Source organism: Manihot esculenta, chromosome 6 (assembly GCF_001659605.2).
Source record: "Manihot esculenta cultivar AM560-2 chromosome 6, M.esculenta_v8, whole genome shotgun sequence".
In the NCBI taxonomy this organism is placed as follows: domain Eukaryota; kingdom Viridiplantae; phylum Streptophyta; class Magnoliopsida; order Malpighiales; family Euphorbiaceae; genus Manihot; species Manihot esculenta.
The window spans coordinates 21,133,527-21,154,809 of NC_035166.2; the positions used below are offsets into that span (position 1 = coordinate 21,133,527).

General features: G+C 35.2%; 3 protein-coding genes across 7 annotated transcripts; 1 reads left to right on the forward strand and 2 right to left on the reverse strand.

Moving 5' to 3' along the window:
* Nucleotides 1-3,163: 3,163 nt before the first annotated feature.
* On the forward strand, nt 3,164-11,331 carry LOC110617707 (phosphate transporter PHO1 homolog 1). 5 transcript variants are annotated; one of them, XM_043957380.1, is made up of 16 exons: nt 3,164-3,680; nt 3,772-4,072; nt 4,454-4,856; nt 4,971-5,019; nt 5,138-5,209; nt 5,528-5,657; nt 6,279-6,399; nt 6,492-6,741; nt 6,825-6,929; nt 7,021-7,065; nt 7,153-7,305; nt 7,404-7,682; nt 8,099-8,235; nt 8,319-9,429; nt 10,009-10,431; nt 11,075-11,331. In XM_043957380.1, the coding sequence occupies exons 1-14, from the start codon at nt 3,459-3,461 to the stop codon at nt 8,407-8,409; spliced, it is 2,358 nt and encodes a 785-aa protein (XP_043813315.1). In that variant the 5' UTR covers nt 3,164-3,458; the 3' UTR covers nt 8,410-9,429; nt 10,009-10,431; nt 11,075-11,331. The 5 variants fall into 5 exon arrangements, with proteins under 5 accessions (XP_043813315.1, XP_043813314.1, XP_043813316.1 ...); XM_043957379.1 differs by having other exon boundaries at nt 10,009-10,150; nt 10,292-11,331; XM_043957381.1 differs by having other exon boundaries at nt 10,009-10,150.
* LOC110617708 (lysine-rich arabinogalactan protein 19) lies at nt 11,306-13,192 on the reverse strand. The gene is made up of 2 exons (XM_021760672.2): nt 11,644-13,192; nt 11,306-11,513 (listed from the first exon to the last, which is right to left on the reverse strand). Exons 1-2 carry the CDS (start codon nt 12,544-12,546, stop codon nt 11,412-11,414), a joined length of 1,005 nt encoding a protein of 334 aa, XP_021616364.2. The 5' UTR covers nt 12,547-13,192; the 3' UTR covers nt 11,306-11,411.
* Nucleotides 13,193-13,346: 154 nt separating this feature from the next.
* LOC110618070 (tRNA(adenine(34)) deaminase, chloroplastic) lies at nt 13,347-21,031 on the reverse strand. Its single transcript, XM_021761096.2, has 5 exons — nt 17,131-21,031; nt 16,968-17,055; nt 15,670-15,797; nt 13,702-13,985; nt 13,347-13,610 (listed from the first exon to the last, which is right to left on the reverse strand). Exons 1-4 carry the CDS (start codon nt 20,769-20,771, stop codon nt 13,721-13,723), a joined length of 4,122 nt encoding a protein of 1,373 aa, XP_021616788.1. The 5' UTR covers nt 20,772-21,031; the 3' UTR covers nt 13,347-13,610; nt 13,702-13,720.
* Nucleotides 21,032-21,283: the final 252 nt, after the last annotated feature.

A 21,283-nucleotide genomic window follows, 5' to 3' on the forward strand; every position in this document is an offset into this window, starting at 1 on the left:
CTTTCAAAAAAAGTCCAGTTTGGTGATATAATCAGAGGAAAAATAGCTGGTCGTTTCACAACCCTGTCTGTATGCGCGCCGAAAGGAATTAAATGGCTGTCTGGCGTGGAGAGAGACTCTGACACACCTATATGTACGGATCTGGATGACAGAGACAAGTAATAATGTAACATAGAGTCGATTAAACGTCACTAGCAGACAAAAAAATAAGAATAAAAAGAGAGAAACGTTTTTTTTCTCCAATTAATTTTACACAATCACGGTAAACTCTATTTTTTATGAATATCAGAACATTAATTTCTATTACTCTTAATTATCTCATATTCTCATTTTTGTTTTTTTTTTATTATTCTAAGTAGATATTTAAATTAATTTTAAATAAAAATTAATTCATAGTCCTGTGTATATATAGAAACCACGTATATAAAGTCATGTTTGGCATCCTATTCTCAATATGTCACACATAGATTCTAATCATGGACTATAAGTATGATTAAACGTCATAGTAAAAATAAATAATTAATTTTAATAATTTTAAATTCTGTTTAAATAATTTTGAAATACATTTACATGTTTAGTTTGATAATAAATATATCTAAGTAAATATAAGATATTTTACGTTTTAGTGCACCAATGTCAAATTCTCATTTGAAAAAAAAAATTTAAAATTTGAAAGATAAACTAATTAAATCTAATCTCATATTAAAACTTTATAAATTTTCATTTTAAACAAAAATTTTAATTCTCTATTATTATTTAAAACAAAAATTTTATAAATAGTTTGTCCCAATAGCCAAATTGACTGAAAAATCATATTGCTCCATTAAGGAATTTAATTCTTGATAAGCAATTATGATTCATATTATTCCTTTATCTACAATTTGATTGCCACAGGTTCTCCCATCAACATGCACCAGCCCAAAAACATCAAGGAAATTACCCCAAAATTTTTTATTAATTTAGAAAAAAAATTAATAATAAGTTAATTGAAATATTGCAATTAAATACATAGGAATATTAATTAAGCTCCTTATAATATGATGCTGGTGCCAACTTATGTAAGTTTTGTACACTATTGTTTCTAATTAAACTCTCTGATATTAACAATTGAATTAATTTTATTTTGTAATTTAAAAGAAAAAAATCATAGATTTTGATCCAATTTACTAATTTGATTTCAACATGTAACCATTTCAATTCATATAAAACTGGTAAAAAATAATTCAAACCTAAATATTATCAAAGAAAATTCAATTTTTTATTATATATAATATTTTATTTTATATTTAATAAAATTATAAATTTCAACTGCAATTTTTATTTATAACAAAAAAATAAACAAGATATTATTTTATATTATAGTAGCACCAACAAATGTAGCGAATTTCAAACTGTTACGGCTAATTTAAAGTTGCAAATTAAGTATATAAAATAATAATTTTTTTTATTATATTTTAAACTCATTTTTATAATATTTTGAAAATTTTAAAATTTAATCTGGATTAATTAAATTTAAATTCGAGTCTCTATTATTTTAAGAAAAATTTATAAGTAACCTAAAATTCAAAATAATCTATATACATATGTCTAATTTGACATGTTTACAATGTCTACGAAGACTCGAAGAGTGTAATTTTGAACAATCTTTAATTAATTTCTGAGGGAAAAAAAAAATAGTTTGACGCTTTTTGTCAATGGAAAGCAGAGATGTAAAATAATTGAAAACCTTTATTTATTTATTTTAAATTGTCCCAAGTAGTGGAAATTTGGTTGGTCTAATTAGAAGAGACATTTGTGCGGTTATACATAATAAGCCAATCGTTTTTTTCACTTACCCTAATCTTAGATAATTAATGAAATAATCTATGATTCAATCATTATAATATTGGAAAAATTATTATGAGTTATTTAGATTTTAACAAAATTAACTAGTTAATTTTTATAATTTTAAGAATACGATAAAAAAAAATTTTATTATCTTAAAATATATCTATTTAGTCATTCTATTAAGAATTTTACTATTCAAATAAAGAAATTATTAATAAAAAATAGATAGTAATTATAAATTTCAAAATAATCCATATACAATTCAATTGGTTCGATTTAATCTATCAAAATCAATAAAAAACTAAGAAATAGTTATGCCCAGAAAGCTAAACTTCAAAGGTTAAAGAATGTTCAATCATGCAAAAACAAAAAAAATCCAAATTAAATCAAATTCAGAAATTAAAAACTAATTATCAATACAACCAATAACTTAAGAAATTAAACATTAAATTTTATAAATAAATTAAATACAAGTAAAAAAATTCATAAATTCTTAAAAAATCAAATGTAGAAACAACAATTATCAAATCTCATCCAATTGATACATAAACCCCGACAAACAAACAATAATCCATAAATCTATTGTATATCCAAATAAAAAACATTTTAATATATAAAAATAAAAAGATTGATGAAAATATTTGGAGAATTCAATAATAATGAAAATGAAGAGATTTAAAAGAGCTGGACAAAGATAAAGAATATAAAAATAACACTTTATAGACATTTAGACGCTTCGTGACAGAAAATCAAGGGAGAAAAAAGGAATGAAAAGAACTGAACGATGAGAGCATGTTAGAGGTGATCGATGAAGATGGAGTTTTTTAAAGACCATATATATATAGCCGGTTCAATTCATTCGGTTTGATTTTTAATTTAACTATCCATCTTTAATTAAAATTTTTAATTAAAAAAGTATTTATGATTTTTTATTTAAAATTAACGGAATCGATTAACAATTATTAATATCAGCATTAAATAGTTGAAATAATTGACAACAGTTTAATTGGCTCGAAAAAATATAAAAATTAAATAGTTAATTTAACAAAAACCCCGTATCTATAATAATTTTTCTTATAATATTTTCTTAAATTTTATAAAAAATTACGTAATTATTAGTGAGGGTGGTACATGCATTTTATTTTTTAACATAATTTTCCAAAAAAAAAAAGAGATTGGTTTTGTAAGTAAAGTATAGAAATACTTTGTAAGTTGTCCTAAAATGAAATTTTTTTGGCTCTGTAAAGATGTATACTCATTAACGAAATGTACGCATGTGGACCCGCTGTCTTCTGCCTTCCCACTATAAATTCCTCACACTTTCATAACAATCTTTCATGAGGACATGTTGGCCGACGAGTCATCATATACGGTGGTGGTCAGGGTCAATTTCCGGCGAATCTTAGCCACTATAACATCCAAGTGGAGGAGCATAGGATATTTTCGAATGTGCTCTCTCTGAAGCATCTAATCTAAGTACTAGTAAAATCATATTCCCTTCTCTCATCAGCCATTCTCCATAAATATTGAGTTCATGAGTCACCATTGAAACCACATTCTCAACACTAGCTAGCTTGCTAAACTCAGCTAGAGCAGACCCCTCTCGTTTCTTTTAGCTAAGAAAAGGAAAAATGGTTAAGTTCTCTAAGCAGTTTGAAGGCCAGCTTGTGCCTGAGTGGAAAGAAGCGTTCGTTGATTACTGGCAACTCAAGAAAGACATAAAGAAATTCCACCTTCTTAATAGTAACACCACCTCCTCCCACCACCACCACCAGCGGCGTGCCTCTTTATCCAACTTCTTTTCTTCTATAATCCCATTTCCTCGTCGACGTAGAGACCATGGAGCCATTCAAGTACTTGCTTTATTTCTCTGACTAGCTCCCATTTCTTCAATAAGTACTGTTTCTTGAACTAATTAACGCGATGGTTTCTGGTGTCTAACAGGTTCATAAGAAACTTGCATCGTCGGGGAGTAAAGGCGACATGTATGAGACTGAACTTCTCGAACAATTTGAGAATATTGAAGCTGCCAAGGAATTCTTTGCATGTTTGGATCTTCAACTTAACAAAGTTAATCAGTTTTACAAAACTAAGGAGAAAGAGTTCTTGGAACGAGGAGAATCCTTGAAGAAACAAATCGACATTCTCACTGAGCTCAAAGCTGCTTTCAAGCAACAACGTGGGAAAGGGGCTTCTGCTCAGGACTCCAAAGAGGATGCATCAATATCATGCACCATCACTTGCGGTACGTTAAAATTTATAACCATTTCAAGAAACATTACTCATTTTCTTTAATCTTGTCTCAAATATAATTCTCTTACAGTAGTTTTGTAACATATAATTAAAAGATATATGTCACATTTTCTTGTCCTCGCTTAGTTGCTAAGCAATACTTGGTGCTTTTTGCTTTTTGGCAAAACATGTCTCTTTACAAATAAGAAATTTCAAGAGAGTTCGTATCAGATTGCAAGTGTAAAATTGAGTTGTAGCAGCCAAAAAAAAAAAGAAGAATTTACGTTTATACTATATAAGGACCAGCCCTCTTCCTCGTATCTTGCTTTAAGAGACACTGATTAAGTAAGTTGATGATGACTCTGGACTGTAATTTTTTTTTCCATGGCTACAGAGGAAGACTCTGTAAAAGACAGAACAGAAGAAGATCAAGTCCAGGAAAGTAGCACAGATGACGTAGAAAAAAATGAAGGGCTAGATTCTCCAAGATTAGATGAGATGGAAAAATCAATGAGAATGAAAAGAGAGGAGAACAAACTGGGGACACTTTCAGGTCGAGTTTTCAATTTCCAGGGGAAGAACTTAAAGATAAACATTCCTTTAACAACACCTTCTCGAACCTTTTCTGCAATTAGTTACCTAGTTTGGGAAGATTTGGTTAATCAATCCTCCAAGAAATGCAACCCAGAAGGAAAAAGACTGCATATCAACAAAGCAAAGTTGAATCATGCAGAGAAGATGATTAAAGGAGCTTTTGTTGAGCTCTATAAAGGATTAAGTTACCTCAAGACTTACAGGTAAAATCATGTTCAAAAGTTATTTAAAGAAATTAAAGAGAAAAAGGGGATTTCATATCATTGAGTTTTTGAGATGAAGAAGCTTACTTGTCTCTGATTAATCTCACTTTCCAGGAATTTGAACTTGCTAGCTTTTATAAAGATTCTGAAGAAGTTTGACAAGGTAAGTAAATAGGTGGCTCTCTTTTTTAGTGAAAAAGCCTCTTTGAACATTGCATTTTTGGTCTGCATGTCTAATGGGAAAAATATTTTATTGGTGTTTTCTTTTTCTTGATATTCAGGTCACCGGAAAAGAAGTTCTTCCAATCTATCTGAAAGTGGTTGAAAGCTCCTATTTTAACAGCTCCGACAAGGTAATTAACTGAATCCTGAAATCAATCTAGTAAAATCTCTGCTGGCTATTATGCATATCAACAATAAATGATAGGGTGAATTCTTAGATGTTTTCCACTATTTTTTGGTCTGATTGTCCGCCGACATTGTCAAGTGGCCAGTTGATCCTGTGATCTCTGGCAAAAAAAAAAGGTTGATCCTGTGATCCATGCCTGCATCACAACTTTATATATATTTATGTTGAAATTTAACTTAGATATGCTTGTCTGTCACATCAGATTTTTTGTGAACCTGTTATTTTTTACAGATACATTGAAAGATTTGCATATAAATGACAGGTAGTGAATTTAGCTGATGAAGTTGAGGAGCTATTTGTTAGACATTTTGCTCAAGAGGACAGAAGAAAAGCCATGAAATATCTTAAACCCCAACAACATAAGGAATCGCACAGTGTAACTTTCTTCATTGGTGAGTTTCCTCTGCAAAATTTGGCTGAAAGTAGTCAAGATTTAAAAATTACATGATAATATTTCATAAGTGGCCTCTTTTTTAATCAATCATTTTGGTGGAAAGCTTTGTTCTACTTCACTTTGCAACACATTATAGGGTTTAAAGAATAAAAAAGTATGGACCCATTAAGGCCACTAGCCTCTCAAATGCCTGGTTTACTTTATCTTGGTGGATGATAAAGCACAGGTCCCATGCCACAACAAAATCAAACCGTACAAGTCTCTAACACTAAAAACACTATTAAAGCATAAGGACAACATTAGTTTTCTTCATGTAATACCAGGCTATGTTGCTTGGACATCCTTTTTAAAAAGTGAAGTACCTGTGGCCAACATATACATTTGACATATGACTAAGGAACCTTACATTCATTGGCCAAATATATTTCTTTTTTTCCATCCAAAAATTGTGAAAAATATGTGTGATGCAGCATGAAGTTTACAGATATTGGCTTCTACTGCATAATTAACTTTTACATGTCGAATATCGCACCAAGGCTTTACAAAGATTACAAAGATCATTTCATGTTCATTGAATTTTAAAGATGAATAGTAATTTAACACGTCTCAAATTTATCAGGATTGTTCACTGGGTGCTTCATCTCTCTCCTTGCTGGATATGTCATAATGGCTCATACTACGGGGACGTACAGACGACAGCCAGACACAGTCTACATGGAAACTGTCTACCCTGTGCTTAGGCAAGTTTCCTTAATTTAACATTAACATGATGTCTGAAATTCTATAGTAAAATACAGCAGCTAACAAAAAAATGAACCTTTTCCATTTGCAGCATGTTCAGCCTGCTGTTCCTACACTTCTTTCTCTATGGTTGCAACATTTTTATGTGGAGGAAGACTAGGATAAATTATAGCTTCATTTTTGAATTGGCTCCTACCAAAGAGCTTAAGTACAGAGATGTGTTCTTGATATGTACAGTAGCTATGACTGCTGTAGTTGGAGTCATGTTTATTCATTTGTCACTTCTTACAAAAGGGTACTCATACTCCCAAGTTCAAGCCATCCCTGGTCTTATGTTATTGGTAAATTCTTTTTATCTAAAAACCTGATAAGCAAAGTTTTCGGTTCAGTGATGGAATAACATCAATTTGTTCTTTGTGAACAGATGTTTCTGTCATTGCTATTGTGCCCCTTCAACATATGCTACCGGTCTAGTCGTTACCGATTCCTTTGTGTGATAAGAAACATCATTTTGTCACCTCTATATAAGGTAAAATCCATTTTAATAATGTTTCTTATGATAGTTTCATAGGCTTAACCAAATCATCTGCTTAACTGAATATGCTATCTTGTCTCTGCAGGTTGTGATGCTTGATTTCTTCATGGCTGATCAACTCTGTAGTCAGGTAGGTTTTGGGTTCTTACTGAAATTTCTGATAGTATCAAACTCAATAGCTCAATATAGATGCATAATATTCTTGGTAATGAAACAGGTGCCAATGCTTAGGAACCTTGAGTATGTGGCATGTTACTACATAACTGGAAGCTTCAAAAACCAGGACTATGGCTACTGCATGAGGACCAAGCATTACCGCGATTTTGCCTATGCTGTGTCCTTCCTGCCCTACTACTGGAGAGCTATGCAGGTATACAATTAAGCTCTAGCCCATTATTCAACTTTTCTATTTATTTTGTAGCAATTAGAGTCCTTGAGATTAAGCAATTCGCTTAATTGGCTGTGCAGTGTGCCAGGCGATGGTTCGACGAAGGACAGACAAGCCACCTTGTGAATCTAGGCAAGTATGTATCAGCAATGTTAGCAGCAGGAGCAAAAGTGGCCTATGAAAAGGAAAGGAGTGTTGGATGGCTGTGTCTTCTTGTGATTATGTCAAGTGCTGCAACAGTGTACCAATTGTATTGGGACTTTGTAAAGGATTGGGGTTTGCTTCAAATCAATTCCAAGAACCCTTGGCTAAGGAATGATTTAATGCTTCGTCGAAAGTTCATTTACTACTTCTCCATGGTATATATTATCCTCCCTTTTTCAGCAGAACAAGATTCATAGGAATTTAATTGCCATCCTCAGCCAATCTCCCAGAAATGGCTGACCAGCTACCAACTCAGTATATTGGATTGGCACCCACCAAGTTATTCTGTTCTCTGATTTAAAAATCAACTTGCCCATTTCAATTTAGATTAATCAGGATAAGATGTCAGGATGAGGACAATGAACATATTCCTTATGAAAGGATTGATAATACCATTAACGAACAGAACAAGATTCCCAACCAATAGAGCTAGCTTATCACAGACAAACAAGAAAACAGAATTAGTGGTGTCTGAAAATAAGGACACACTGCAGATGCAGTTTCTATTTCATTACAGTTCATTTCAGTTCCGAAAGCAAACTCTAAAAACAAATTTTGTTATTTCATGCAGGGATTGAACCTTATCCTCAGGCTTGCTTGGTTACAGACAGTTCTGCATTCAAATTTTGGACATGTAGATTACAGAGTAACTGGGCTGTTTTTGGCTGCCCTTGAAGTGATTAGAAGAGGACAGTGGAATTTTTACAGGTATTTTGTCAATTCTGTCAGGCCTTCATTTTCATCAGGTGTAATAAATGTAAGTCTAATGGGGAATTGTCTGAATGGTCCAGGTTGGAGAATGAGCATCTAAATAATGCTGGAAAATTTAGAGCCGTTAAAACGGTACCACTTCCTTTTCATGAAGTGGATGGAGAAGACTGATGCCCATTAGCAGCAGTTGATTACAGAATTCGATTCAGGTCAAGGATATTTTTCAACCAAAATTTTCCAATAGGAACCTTAATGTCATTGCATGATTTGTTGTAACAACACACATCAACTTGTTCATTATTGTTCCATGGATATTGGAAAAGAAAATGGTTCATACTTGTATACAGAATTTTCTTGCAAAAAAAAAAAAAAAAGATCACAAGTCCTTGCCTTCCTGCGAATAAATTTGTTAGCTCTACTTGTTTGTATATTGATTCTTGCTCCAGAAGAGGACCTTGTTAATGAAAATGATCTGGTAAATCCAATTAATGTTGATGTTCAACTCTTTGATGCATTGAAATCCCTGCTTCTGAAAGATTTGCTCTAGCAGAATCAACAACTTCACAATCCACTTCTGCAACAAGCAACAGCAGACTGAGGCAGTGTAATTACATGATATGCACAGTTCATTGAGTTGCAGTTTGCAATTGAATCCGTTAAAAATAAATAAATAAATAATTCTGAAATTACTGCGCAAAATACCAAAGGAAACTAATAAAAATAACAATAATAAAAAACCTTTTTTTTTTGAAATGATTAGGCCCATAACAACACAAATCTCCTTGAATTTTCAATTGAAAGCATCTCTAATGGCTTCATTCAGTAATTGCAGTTTCTCACGCGGCACTTCTCTTTCCAATTTCCCACGCTAAAACCTCACCAACCCATCAATTCCCTTCCCTGCACAAACTTCTTCAAACCCTTTTCTTCCTCCAGTTGCTACCGTAGCTTCTCGCTTCCCAGGTCTCTCGTGCAAAACCCTTTCACTTTTCCTAAATTTGCCTCTTTAAAGTTTCAAACTTTGCTACTGAACTTTGAGAATAAAACTTCTCTTAATTTTTTTCCAGGCAGAAAATCTCTCTAAAAAAATTAATATTACCGAAACGCTCGTACCTGCTAGTGGAGGTTACTGGTTTGGTGGATGACAATCCTGAGACATACCCAGAAGCAGAACCCAGCGATTCGAATACGGTATATGGTTTTGAACGCATTCTTTCTGCTTAATCAGTTAAATTTCGGTTGCTTTTGGTGATGGGTATATTTTTCAAGGTTGAGCCATGGTGGCTTTTGATGGGATGAGTCATGTTTCACAATTTGGTAGTTTTGAGCAATGCCGTTCGATATAATAACAAGTAAATATTTAGTTGCAATTTGCTGCTTCTCAGCATGAATGTGAAGTCCTTGGTTTTCCAGTTCGCAATATCTGGAGAGATCGACTGTTCTGTTGCTATTTTATTTTACTGAGTATATGAAAATTCAGTTAATCCTTAATTTTGAAAACTAATTACTAATTAGTCTCTATTAATTTCATTAAGTATTTTATTATTTAACCCATATCTATTACATCTGAAAGAACTGTCCTTAATGAACTTCCTGCACAAATCATGAGCTGCTCTGATTAGCTCCCTTTCTAAAAAAGGAAAATTAAACAAGAGGAATGTCCTGTCCCATGGTCAAGATACTACCTGTGGAATTTTACCCCCTGCAGAGATACTATCCTTTTTCTCAAGATCTTCTTTCACCATACTTGCATTTCTTTGTTGCTTCTAGGTTCACAGAATCACAGATGACATCTGACACAAAACTGCCTAGAAGGAGGTTGCTTGTGCAATTTACTTGTAATGAATGTGGGGAAAGAACTTAGAGGCTCATAAACCGATTAGCCTATGAACGGGGTCTAGTTTACGTCCAGGTAGATTTTGTTGACTGTAATTGATGGAATGCTAGTAATATGTTTCTTGATGATGGCAAAGCTCTTGAACATTCTTTCTTTTCTTTTTTTATGTATTTTTTTACATAAACCAGAGATGCAACTGTTAGCTTTTGCTTGCAGATGAATATGTTACTATCCATCATTTCTGGGAAAGTCAGAACCTAAGACTTGCAATACTTAGCCTTCTGTGTTTTATCTTCATATTATCAGCCGCCAAGATTTAATATTGTATCAATTTAGGACAAGGAGAACCTTCACAGGTATATGAAGCAATGAAAAATGATGAAAAGTCCACTTTTATAAGAAAATTTTGTTAATTTTAATTGGGATTAATGTTTCTGGGAAATGATAGTTTTAAGTTCAGTATGACAATATTCTTGCTATTTGTCTGGCAATGACAATTGGACTACCATGTGACAATTTATATGCTGTGGAACTAACTGTATTTATATTTTTTTGCATCTACCCTTTTAAATAGTTCTAAATTTCTGTATCAGTGGAGACATGGTATTGAGTTTCTATTACTTGGGAATTTCAGGGAAGAAACAGTTTCTGTTCCGAAACAATCCAACTGAAACTGATAGATTATCTGTTTTACAGTTTCACTTTGTTTTATGGGTTATCTATGCCATTATTATCTAGATGAATAATTTTGTGTAACTGGAAATTCTTTTCTGCCTGCATTATGCTTCAGACCAAATTCATCAGACGATTTTGATATATATTTTACAAAGACTTTTTTTTTTGGAACAATTTCAGAACGATTTTTTTTTACTTCTTCTATTGGTTTCATTAATAGACTGACTAGCCTAATAGTGTTAAACTTCTGTATTGCAAGTGTGCTTGCAGCTGTAATAGTTTAAAATCTTGTTCAATTGACCACCAAGGTTTGCTTTTTATTAGTGTGCAGGGTGTGAAAGATATCACAAATTAGCTGATAATCTTGGTCTCATAATTGAGTATGATTTTCTGGAGGAGATAACTGAGAATCAAAAACCCATCAAGTTTGATAAGTGACAATGAATTCCAGTATCTATGCTGTTTTCCTATTTAGATAGTTTTGTCTGTGGTTGTAATTCAAACTTCATCTTTATTATATGTTCTGTAAAAACTGAAAAATAAAATACAAAAATGTGGAGAATCCATTGGCATGCCTCTTACATCATAATTTCATTTTATATGAATTTTAAATTGTTATTTATGTTGTACATATAAATTGTCTCTCTTCAATATCAAATTGCTAAAAATTGTAGCCTGTAACAAGCAGCAAAAAGCAAATTGCTATTGTCCTTGCCCACATTCCTGGTCTTCCTCCCAGCGGATACATTGCATTTCCTCCATTCTATAAGCCAAAACAAAATGCAAGAGAACTATTATTTTTAAAATGATTTAATGTTAACCAGTATTGTTATGAGAAATATTTTGAAAGTTGTTCTATCAGTAATTTAGATGCAAGTGTTTGTGTAATGTACCGTAATTGGGGAGGGTGCAGGAGCTGTATCCTCTGAATCTGTTACTGGGGTAGGTGGGGCTGGTGGGGCTGGTGGGCTGGGAGGAATTGGTGATGGAGCTGGTGAATGATGATGCTTCTTGTGCTTGTGCCTTCTTTTCTTCTTGTGGTGCTTGGGTGGAGGTGGTGCATGTGGAGGCACTAATTCTGGGGTTGGAGCCAGTGGTGGAGGAGCTGGTGCTGGTGCTGGTGTTGGTGTGGGTGCTGGTGCTGGTGCTGGTGTTGGTGTGGGTGCTGGTGCTGGTGTTGGTGTGGGTGTTGGTGCTGGTGCTGGTGTTGGTGTGGGTGTTGGTGCTGGTGCTGGTGTGGGTGTTGGTGTTGGTGCTGGTGCTGGTGCTGGTATGGGTGTTGGTGCTGGTGCTGGCTGTGGCGTTGGTGTTGGTGTTGGCCTTGGCGGTGGCATTGCTGGTGATGGTACTGGTACTTCCTTAGCTGGTGCTGGTGCTGGGGGTGCTCGTGCTGGAGCAGGAGACACATGTGGTGGTGGTAAAGCAGGTGGCAGCATAGCTGGTGGTGGTGGCAGTACAGGTGGATGAGCTGGAGCTACAATTGGAGGAATTTGTGGGGGTTCTGGTGGTGGAATATGAGGTAGGAAAGTCGGGCTGATAGCTGGTGCTACTTTAGGAGTTGGTGATGCTATAGGAGTGATTGCAGCTGGAGGTCTAGCAGCACTTACTGGTGATTTTACTGGCACAGTTGGTGTGGTCGTCGGCAGGGGCATGGTGGTAGTTGGCGGAGGTGTGATGGTAGTAGCCGGAGGTGCAGTAGGCAAAGCCACCAGTGATGCTGTGGGTGCTTGAGCATTGGAAATAACTAAAGGAAAGCAGATGCAAGCCAAGATGGAAACCAAAAACATTGAATCCATTTTTGCTGTAATGAGAACAAAAGAAATAGTGGTTATATAGAGTTGTAGGCATAAAAGGAATTGTAGCTGCTGTAAAACAAAATGTCTGGTGCAATATTGAAGGGAGAAATGTAGTGTTCATGAGAATGCCAAGTTCCTTCTAATGATTTGGAGTGAGTGAGCAAAACTTCACTAATTTCTGAGAGGCAAATGTGGCAAAATGGGGATGGAAAAGGAAATGAAAGAGAAGCTTTGCAGATGGCAATGCTGGAAACCCTTTTTGCAATAATGATTGAGCAGGATGTTAATCCTAACATAACATAAATATTGGGTAACCAGTAACTCTCAAAGTTTAAGCCAAAAGAAAACAAGGTCAGGTACCCTTTTTCTGGTGTTATTTTCATTTAGCACAGTTTTTGCAAATGATGTAATTTGGAAGCCCATAATGGCCAATATAATCATGCATACTCTAATTGCCTCTCAATAGTCACCTTATTATTAAATTTCAGTATTCACTCATCTCAATTTGTATTAGTAAAGTCTTTTATTTTTGTTTAATAAGATTAATTTTGTTTTTTTTTTTTAATTTCCATATTTTTTATGTGATAACTAAATATAACAACCTTTTTAATTTATGAAATTATGTTAAACGATTGTGTAGTATTATCATGTCCTAACAAATGGCTGAAAATTCATTCTACTGAACTCGGACAATAGAGTGACTACATTGAAAAAAAGTAAATAAATGAAGTTGAGAGTATTTGGTTATGCAAATCAATGTATTAAGTGCAATGATATGGAAGGAAATTGAGTCAGCCATCTGAAAATCCAGAACTAAAATTGAAATGATTCAAGCATTCCTTTCAGATTGTTGTGTAGATCTCAAAAATTAAACTTTGCTGCCAAAAGGGAAATGGTCCATGAACTAAGATTTTCAACAGGGTGCCTAGCTAGTTGCTGCAAAAAGGTCCATGAACTGAAAATTTCAACAGGGTGCCTAGCTAGCGTTTCTGTTTATGCTATAGTACACTGGAGACACAGAGAGGATCACAATGGTCCTGCGCCAGTACAGCAATGGTTTACAGCTGCAAATACAGGAATTAATGGTTAATCAAAGGAACCTTAAATTCATCCAATCCTTCCAATATAATATGGTCAATAACAGAGATGCGTTACCTTCAAGAAAAATTGATGGTTACAAACACAAGAACGCATGGAATATGTCATGCATCTTGGTGAGGATTTTTGATTGATGACTCGCAATAGGAAGAGAAGGCTTGGGGAGCAAATCTTCACTCTTCACCTTTTTCCTTCTCCTAAGCTGGAAGAATTGCTGCATCCTATCTGCACACTCTGATGCCATTATCCCTCGCCGGATTGTCATTTTTGGATGGAAAGGATGGACTGGAGCAGCTGGCTTATCTGTCAGTTCTGAGCCATTTTCTCCTCCAGGAAAAAGTCTGCAAAAATTTCTGTCATACATTAGAATTTAATCAAACTTAAAAACTCAGAAAATTCTTGTGTTAGGCAGAACCATATGCTACTGCTAACCATCCAAACCGTGTTATTCTATTAAATTCAATCTAAATATCAGTTTGTCAAAGGAACTTTCTTCCAGGCCTTAAATCCCATTCCAGTAGGAAGTTTACTTTTGCCTTGAAAATTAGAACAAAAGTGTATTCATGTCCTGTCAGCTGCGTCACCGAGATGTTTCCACACATGCTGAAACATTTCAGTCATCAATTAAGATTGCTTGTGTTCTCAAAGGCACTTGCTCTAGGCCTTAAATCCTATTCCAGCAGGAAATTCACTTTTTTCCTTGACAATAAGAACAAGTGGATACTCATATTTTGTCACCTGTATTGCCAAGTTGTTCCGAAACATCTTAATGATTTCAATCTTCAACTTAGATTACTCGTAGAAATTGGTTCCTTCTCTTCTAGGGAAAAAATTGCAAAAGCAAGGAGGAAAAAACTGACTAAAATAAGGAGCAAGATGAGCTGTCCTTGCATTTTGTCACTGCCAGCGGATGTCATTCTGGGGCACCTCCAACATTGCTGATATAAGTAACACAGGAGGAACCATCCAAAAAGAGGAGAACTCGAGTGTACTTCAGTTGAAAGAATAAGAACATTGCCGTGACAAGGTTCATCACACTTAGACTATGTTTGGTTCAATTCCAATTTCTAATTTTTGTGGAATTTAATTGAATTCCATATTTTACGTGTTTGGTTTGAATAAAAATTAGAATTCAATTCTAAGAATTCAATTCCATGGAATTGGTTATTAATTAAAACCAATTTCTATCAAATTTGATGGAATTTGAAATGAATTCCACAAAACTCACACATCTTTTGGACTAAAATGCCCTCCCCAAATAATTTTCTCTCAATAATTTATCCCTTATACTTTATTGGTCATAAAAGTGAAAACTATAAAAACTAGTTTTCTATTTATCTACTATTATTATATATAGACAATTATGTAATATATTTTCTTTATTTTTCTAATCTTATAATATTTAAGTTTATTTTCTCTTACTCATCAGACTGTTTATTTTATTATGTAAATTTTGTTAATATATTTTTAATGGGTTTATATTTTTGTTAGTTGTTATAAATTTATTAAATATAAAATTTTTTGATATGGTAGAATTTTTTATTTTACTCTTAAGGATAGTTTAGAAAATGAAAAAATGAGCTATGTGGAATTCAATTGAATTCTGCATTTTAAGTTGTGTTATACCAAACAATGGAATTCATTTCAAATGAATTCTATTTAGAATTCAATTGAATTCCATACAGTGAATAAATTTTATTTAGAATTCAATTGAATTCCATATAGTTTTGTAAAATTGAACCAAACACTATGTTATAAGACTTTACCAGTGGAGTAATTTAACGTACGTCTAACAATTCAACAACCAGCCTTAGCGAGAAAAGAAAAGGAGAGGGGGGGGGGGGGTGAGGGACAAAATGGGGCCCTTTAATTTGAAAGCCTAGGCTGCCCTAGTGATACCTGTTAACTAGAAATATTAGAAGTGCATGGTTGTTCTCAATCATATTTTTTTAGAAAAGAACATGCTATAAAGGTAAGAGAATTTATGATTTCAAGGTGATTCTGAGGAAGAAGTCTGTTGCTTACCTAATCCAGCTTCCATCAGCTCCAAGAAGCTTATTGGGAGCTCCCCAAACGAGAGTGTCTATTCTTGCTTGAAGTATTGCTCCAGCACACATAGGACATGGTTCAAGTGTTACATAAAGTGTGCACTCCTGAAAATGAACAAATCAAGAACATACTTAACACTTCGAATTCAACAGAAAAGGTGATATTCCTAAAAGAGTAGAAATCATTGTGATGAACAACCAATCTGGGGAAGATAAAGACTTGGTGAATTTGATGGATTATTCTCTAAATTATCCTCATAATCATGGCTAAATCCATTTAACATTTGCAAATAGAAATTGTGAAAAATGTAGAAAAGCAAGCTCTCACAAGGAACAAGGATGATATGCTGATTCATGGTTAGGGATTTTTTTTCCCCAAATATTTATGCTTCTATTACCTTGCAAATACAGTAGGCAGTACTGCCACTTACTCCTGATACACCTCTATGATTAATCCAATGTTATTGACTCCCATCACTCCATGCTTATAACAACATGCTCATATATTTGACACACTATCTAATGCAAGCACAATAAGAAGTTCCCATACCATGAACTAGTTAACCCATTACTGATTTTCCACTATTCTAAACAAAGTCAAGAAGAAAATTTCCTATGCAAGTTCTCTCAAGGGGTCAAGAACCGTTTCGTGCATGTTGTTAATATACTTAAGAGAAAGGTTCCTTTCTGGAAAGGGATACACAAATAAAAATTGAAGTAAACACCTCAGCATTTGGTTTTATATTTAAAAGATACTAAAGGGAATTCTATGATAACTATGTTTCTCAGAAAGTAAAAAATCTTACTTTGTAGATAACCGTCACTGGATAGATTAGTAATGGTTAGTCTAATGGTAAAAGCAACAAAGTGTAAACAGACGGAATAGTAAACAAAGTACTTATAGAAGGCAGCAATACTTAAACCCCCCATTATCAAAAAATTATAAAAGACTATCTCAAGGGAAATTGTCATCTCATCAAACAGCCAATCTTGAAAATACACTGGCACTGAAAAGTTGAGAATAAATCATCTAAGGCAGTATTAAGTTTTTATTGTCCATTCCATTTTTGTTCCACATAATGATTTTTATTTTGAAAAATAAACTTTCAGTTTATGTCAATATCACAGTTTGCTATCAGTTTTCTTTTCTTTTCTTTGTATACTAATTTTAATCAATTCATTAGTGAATATTGTTAAATGATGATTACTTTAGACTGAAAGAAAATTATTAGTCAGGAAGTCGATAAATATAGGTTGAAAACATAAAGATATTACCGCAAGCCTCCAGCTCCGGAGATGGTTTGAAGCCTCTCGTATACAAATCATTTCTGCATGGGCAGTGGAGTCCCGCAACTCCTCCACTCTGAAACATAAATCAAAATGTGAAAAACACAAAACAAAGTAAGCACCACAACATTCAAAATCACATAAAACTTACAGATTGTAGCCACGAGCAATAATTTTTCCATTTTGCACCAGAACAGCCCCAACGGGCACCTCCCAAGTATCAGCAGCCTTCTTGGCTTCTAGCAGTGCTTCTCTCATAAACATTTCATCAACTTTTCGCTGCTCACTTTCCCGTATATATGCTTCTTCCCATTCATCAAATCTGTCCCTTAAGACTTGCTTGTTCCTCTGAAGTCTCCTTTGCTTCAACTCTCCATCTTTTCGATCAGGGCTCAACACTTCAGTCAACTTTGCAGTAGCAGGTTGCTCCATTAGCTCCATTGAACCACTAATAGTGGCATCAGTTTTATCCCTACCATAACTTTCTTCTACCATGAGAGTATCCATGCCACTAGAAGGCACTGGTATAGATGAAGTTTCCCCAACTACTGTGCTAGGAGGGAAAACTTGAGAACTCTTTCCATCTTGTTTCCTTGTTCCTTGAGAACTCTTTCTGTCTTGTCCCCAAACAAGGTTTTCCTCTTCAGAAGGAGAGGAAATTCCTTTTGATGTGGACCCACTTTTGAATATAGTTGGAGAAGAGGATGTCTCTCCTTCAAGCAGTCCTAATTCGTCCTTTGATCCAATCATGTCAGACTCTTTTCCCTGGCCTCGACCAGACATTTGCATCAGTTGCAAGTGATGAGAAGAGGTGGCTTCTTTTGCCATGTTGCTTCTTTCCCTTTCAATAGTTTTATCACTGATTTCTTCAGGGTCATGACCAGAAAACCATGCCTCACTGTTAACAGAATCATTTGAAGAAATCTTTCCGCCAGATCTTCTAGCTGACTTAGGGGTTTCAGCATGTGAACCCCAGCGCAATCGAACTACATCTGCAATAATACCCCACAAGGACCGTCCCCTCCTCTTAACAACAGTACTCGTAGTTGCTGTGCTGCCCTCTGCTGCTTCTGTCTCTGAAGGTTCTGGAAAAGATGGGTTCGCCACATCCCACATTTCATCAGAAGGGCCCTTTACTCCAGAACGCCTAGAGTCCTGCTCTTTGAACAGTAGATCTTCAGAACCATTTTGACCTGAACTCTTTTCTTTGTCCTTCTCACCTTCATATGTTAAATTTTGGTCAGTCACTTTCTCTTCTGTGATTTTAGAGCTCAACAATTCATGCCTGGCTCTCTGCATGAATTCCCCAACAAACTGCAAGGATGACTCCTCTAGATGATGAGCTGAACCCAAAGCATCTTCAGGTATTAGAGGCTTCCCATAAATCTCACCCTTCCTATCTTTGTCATACAGCTCCTGCTGTGAAATCGGAGTTCTCTCTCCTGAATTGTTATTAAAAACGCTCAAGCTGCTTTCAGAAGTTTCTGTGTGAGCTTCATGGGTTGATATCTCACTAAATGGATCAACACTCGGCGAACCTCGAGCTACCATTTGAGGAGCTGGCGGTGTCATTACTGCCTGAGAATTTCTGTAGTTCCCCTCCACATCAATATGCTGCATTCTTCCTTGGGAAACCATATTCAAGGATGCTCGAGAACTAGAGGCCTCTTCTGAAGTTTTTTCTTGAAAACCTGATGCTTCAGAGGTCATGTGAGCCCCTTTTCTTGATTTGACCTCAGTGATTCTTTCATCAGTTTGTTCATATCTTTCTCTGGTTTCTCGAATGGGTTTCACAACTGACATCAATTCACTTCCTTGATGAGTTATTTTGTTTACTGAAGTTATCTGAGAATCATTAACTCTTTCTCTATCACTGGCATGAACAACTGAGACATTGGTGACATTCACAGATATATTAGTGACACCTTGGGATCCTTTTCTTGATTGAATTCTCCCTATAGTTTTTCCTTCAGTGGGGGACCTTTTCTCTTTTGCTTCTTCAACCGGATGATAAACAATACCCGTACTTGCTTCCTGGTTCTTTGTTCCAGTTTCTGATCTGGTACTGTCATGAATTTCTGGTCTTTCAGACAGCCATTGTGAATCTCTTCTTGACTCATTATGTCCAGTTATATACTCAGATGTTTGCTGGCGTTTCTCATTTGTCTCCCAAACTGACCTTGCAGCTCTATCTTCTTCATGGATCTTCATTCTAGACTCATACTGCCTCTGCACATTAGAAACTCTTTCCACATTCACACTTCCAATTTCTGACATTTCAGTAGTATTTTTTCTTAAATTACTGCATTCAGCACTTTCACCAACTGTACCATAATTTTCGCCCTTTCTTTCCCCGACCAAATCTGAATCTGCTGTCAGGTTTTCTTCTCTGCTATTGGACTGCCTTTGGTACTGGGAGGTTGCTTTTCCATTTTTTCCTTGGATATCCTCCCTATGAGTAATTTCCTGGTATTTTCTTCTGATTTGAGACTGTTCTGCGACTTGGTCACCTGTTTGATTATATTGCTTTCCTGTTCCTTTCTCCAAACTGACAGCCAATGTTAATTTCTCATTCTCATCACGTATTTGTTTACGAGAACTTGACACCTTCTCATGATCACTTATACTAGTCCTTGCCATTCTTGAGTGCAATTGAGAGGATTCCTCTCTGGACTGCATTTCATCAATCTCAGTAAGCTGCTTCTCAGATTTCTTTCTCAAATCCCAGGCAGCATCAGCCCTTCTCATATCAGTTCCCTGCTCCGAAACCTTTCCTTGCCCCCTATCTCCATGCCTTTTAAACTCTTCCACCACTTGCCCATCAAATGTATTTTCTTCACTCCGTAGTTCTTTCTTATGTCTACTTGATGATTCTTCCAGGGAAACAACATGCTCATTTTGAGCTTCTTTATCACTTTCAAAATCTCCCATAGAAGAAAGCGAGTAATAAGATGAAAAGCTAGAGCTAGCTTTCCTTCCCCTGCGATTCCCACCTTTTGACCTTTCTTCCTTCCCATCCCTCTCTTCTTTTCTTCTAAATTCTCCCGTCTCTTCCTTCTTTAGAAAATCATCTGTATTTTCCTTCCTTCTACATTGTTCCCTCTCTTCCTTCATTCTATACCCTTCCCTACTCAACTCAGTTGTAATCAACTCAAACTGACTCTTGGAATCACTTTCCAGTAAACTCAACCTATCATTCTTTTTCCTATGCTGCTTAAGTTCATCACCATATTTACTTTTCTTTTCCAGTTCCAATCTCTTTGACGAACTACTCTTTTGAAGTCTGTCACCTAAACACTCCCCAGTCACTTCCTCACTTAACAAGCTGATCACAGTCTCAGCATCATCAGCACTACTTAAACACCGCCTTTCACGCAAATTTAAGCGCCCAACTTTTCCCTCCGTTCTCCTCTTAATTCTTTCCCCGCCACTCTTCTTCTTAAAAGAGCAGGATACCTCATAACAATCCTCATCAAGTCCATAAGAAGGGACCCGGTAATAATACGGACCCCTGTGACCCAAGATCAGCCTTCTACAAGGTGACCATTGAATAAGAGTAGATTGCCTCAACCCATAAAATAAGCTGGGGGTTATGGGCACCCTATGCGTGGCAAGTGATGATGCACAACAAGAACAACAATTACAGCAAGCACAACATTGCGATGGTGATGATAGAAATGGGTTCTTGTCAAATCTTTCACTAAGTAAGTTAGAGAAGTCATTGAAGGAAAAGGAAAGAGACCCTTTAGTTCTAAGTGTTAACACAGCTGAGCTAATGTAAGAATTGTACATATCTCTGCGTTATAGAGAGGCAGTGAGAAAGAGGAAGAAGCTTACCTTGACGCCTCCTGTTAATTTTTTTCGAAGAGAAAAGCATGGAACTGAGTGAAACCATGTGGGTATAGATTGGAACAGATCGCTAACTGGTAAATCGCTAAAATATTTTGTACTTTTGCTGGACACGAATAGAAGATGATTGGAACGAGTTTTTTGGAATCGTCTGAGTTGAATCGCTGAGTTGGTCTCCTTTGGCTACGGTTGCCGTTGACAGAAAACGGCTTTTGTCTTTAACTGGAGGATGTCTTGGGCTTTTTTGAGTACTTGGATTGACCAAACAAACCCAACTCAGATTGGAAAATTGACGGCCTGAAATTCCCAATCTAATATTTATTTTTTTTATTATGTTCTAAATAATGTTATTTATGAATTTAATAATTTTATTTTTTTTAGTTATAACTGAAATTTAATATTTCAATTGCGCCACAAGTTCATTTTAGAGAATTCTTTCTGTTTTACACTTTGTT

What these genes read in the sequence shown, in the direction of transcription:
- LOC110617707 (XM_021760671.2), top strand. Translation starts at nt 3,459, where the DNA reads ATGGTTAAGTTCTCTAAGCAGTTTGAAGGCCAGCTTGTGCCTGAGTGG. An exon ending in TTCTGAAGAAGTTTGACAAG is followed by an intron (nt 5,020 to 5,137) that starts GTAAGTAAATAG and finishes CTTGATATTCAG; the next exon opens with GTCACCGGAAAAGAAGTTCT. An exon ending in CTGATCAACTCTGTAGTCAG is followed by an intron (nt 7,066 to 7,152) that starts GTAGGTTTTGGG and finishes GTAATGAAACAG; the next exon opens with GTGCCAATGCTTAGGAACCT.
- LOC110618070 (XM_021761096.2), bottom strand. Translation starts at nt 20,771, where the DNA reads ATGTACAATTCTTACATTAGCTCAGCTGTGTTAACACTTAGAACTAAA. An exon ending in TCCGGAGCTGGAGGCTTGCG is followed by an intron (nt 15,798 to 16,967) that starts GTAATATCTTTA and finishes GTTCATTTTCAG; the next exon opens with GAGTGCACACTTTATGTAAC. An exon ending in GCTGATGGAAGCTGGATTAG is followed by an intron (nt 13,986 to 15,669) that starts GTAAGCAACAGA and finishes AAATTTTTGCAG; the next exon opens with ACTTTTTCCTGGAGGAGAAA.
- LOC110617708 (XM_021760672.2), bottom strand. Translation starts at nt 12,546, where the DNA reads ATGGATTCAATGTTTTTGGTTTCCATCTTGGCTTGCATCTGCTTTCCT. An exon ending in CTGCACCCTCCCCAATTACG is followed by an intron (nt 11,514 to 11,643) that starts GTACATTACACA and finishes TTTGGCTTATAG; the next exon opens with AATGGAGGAAATGCAATGTA.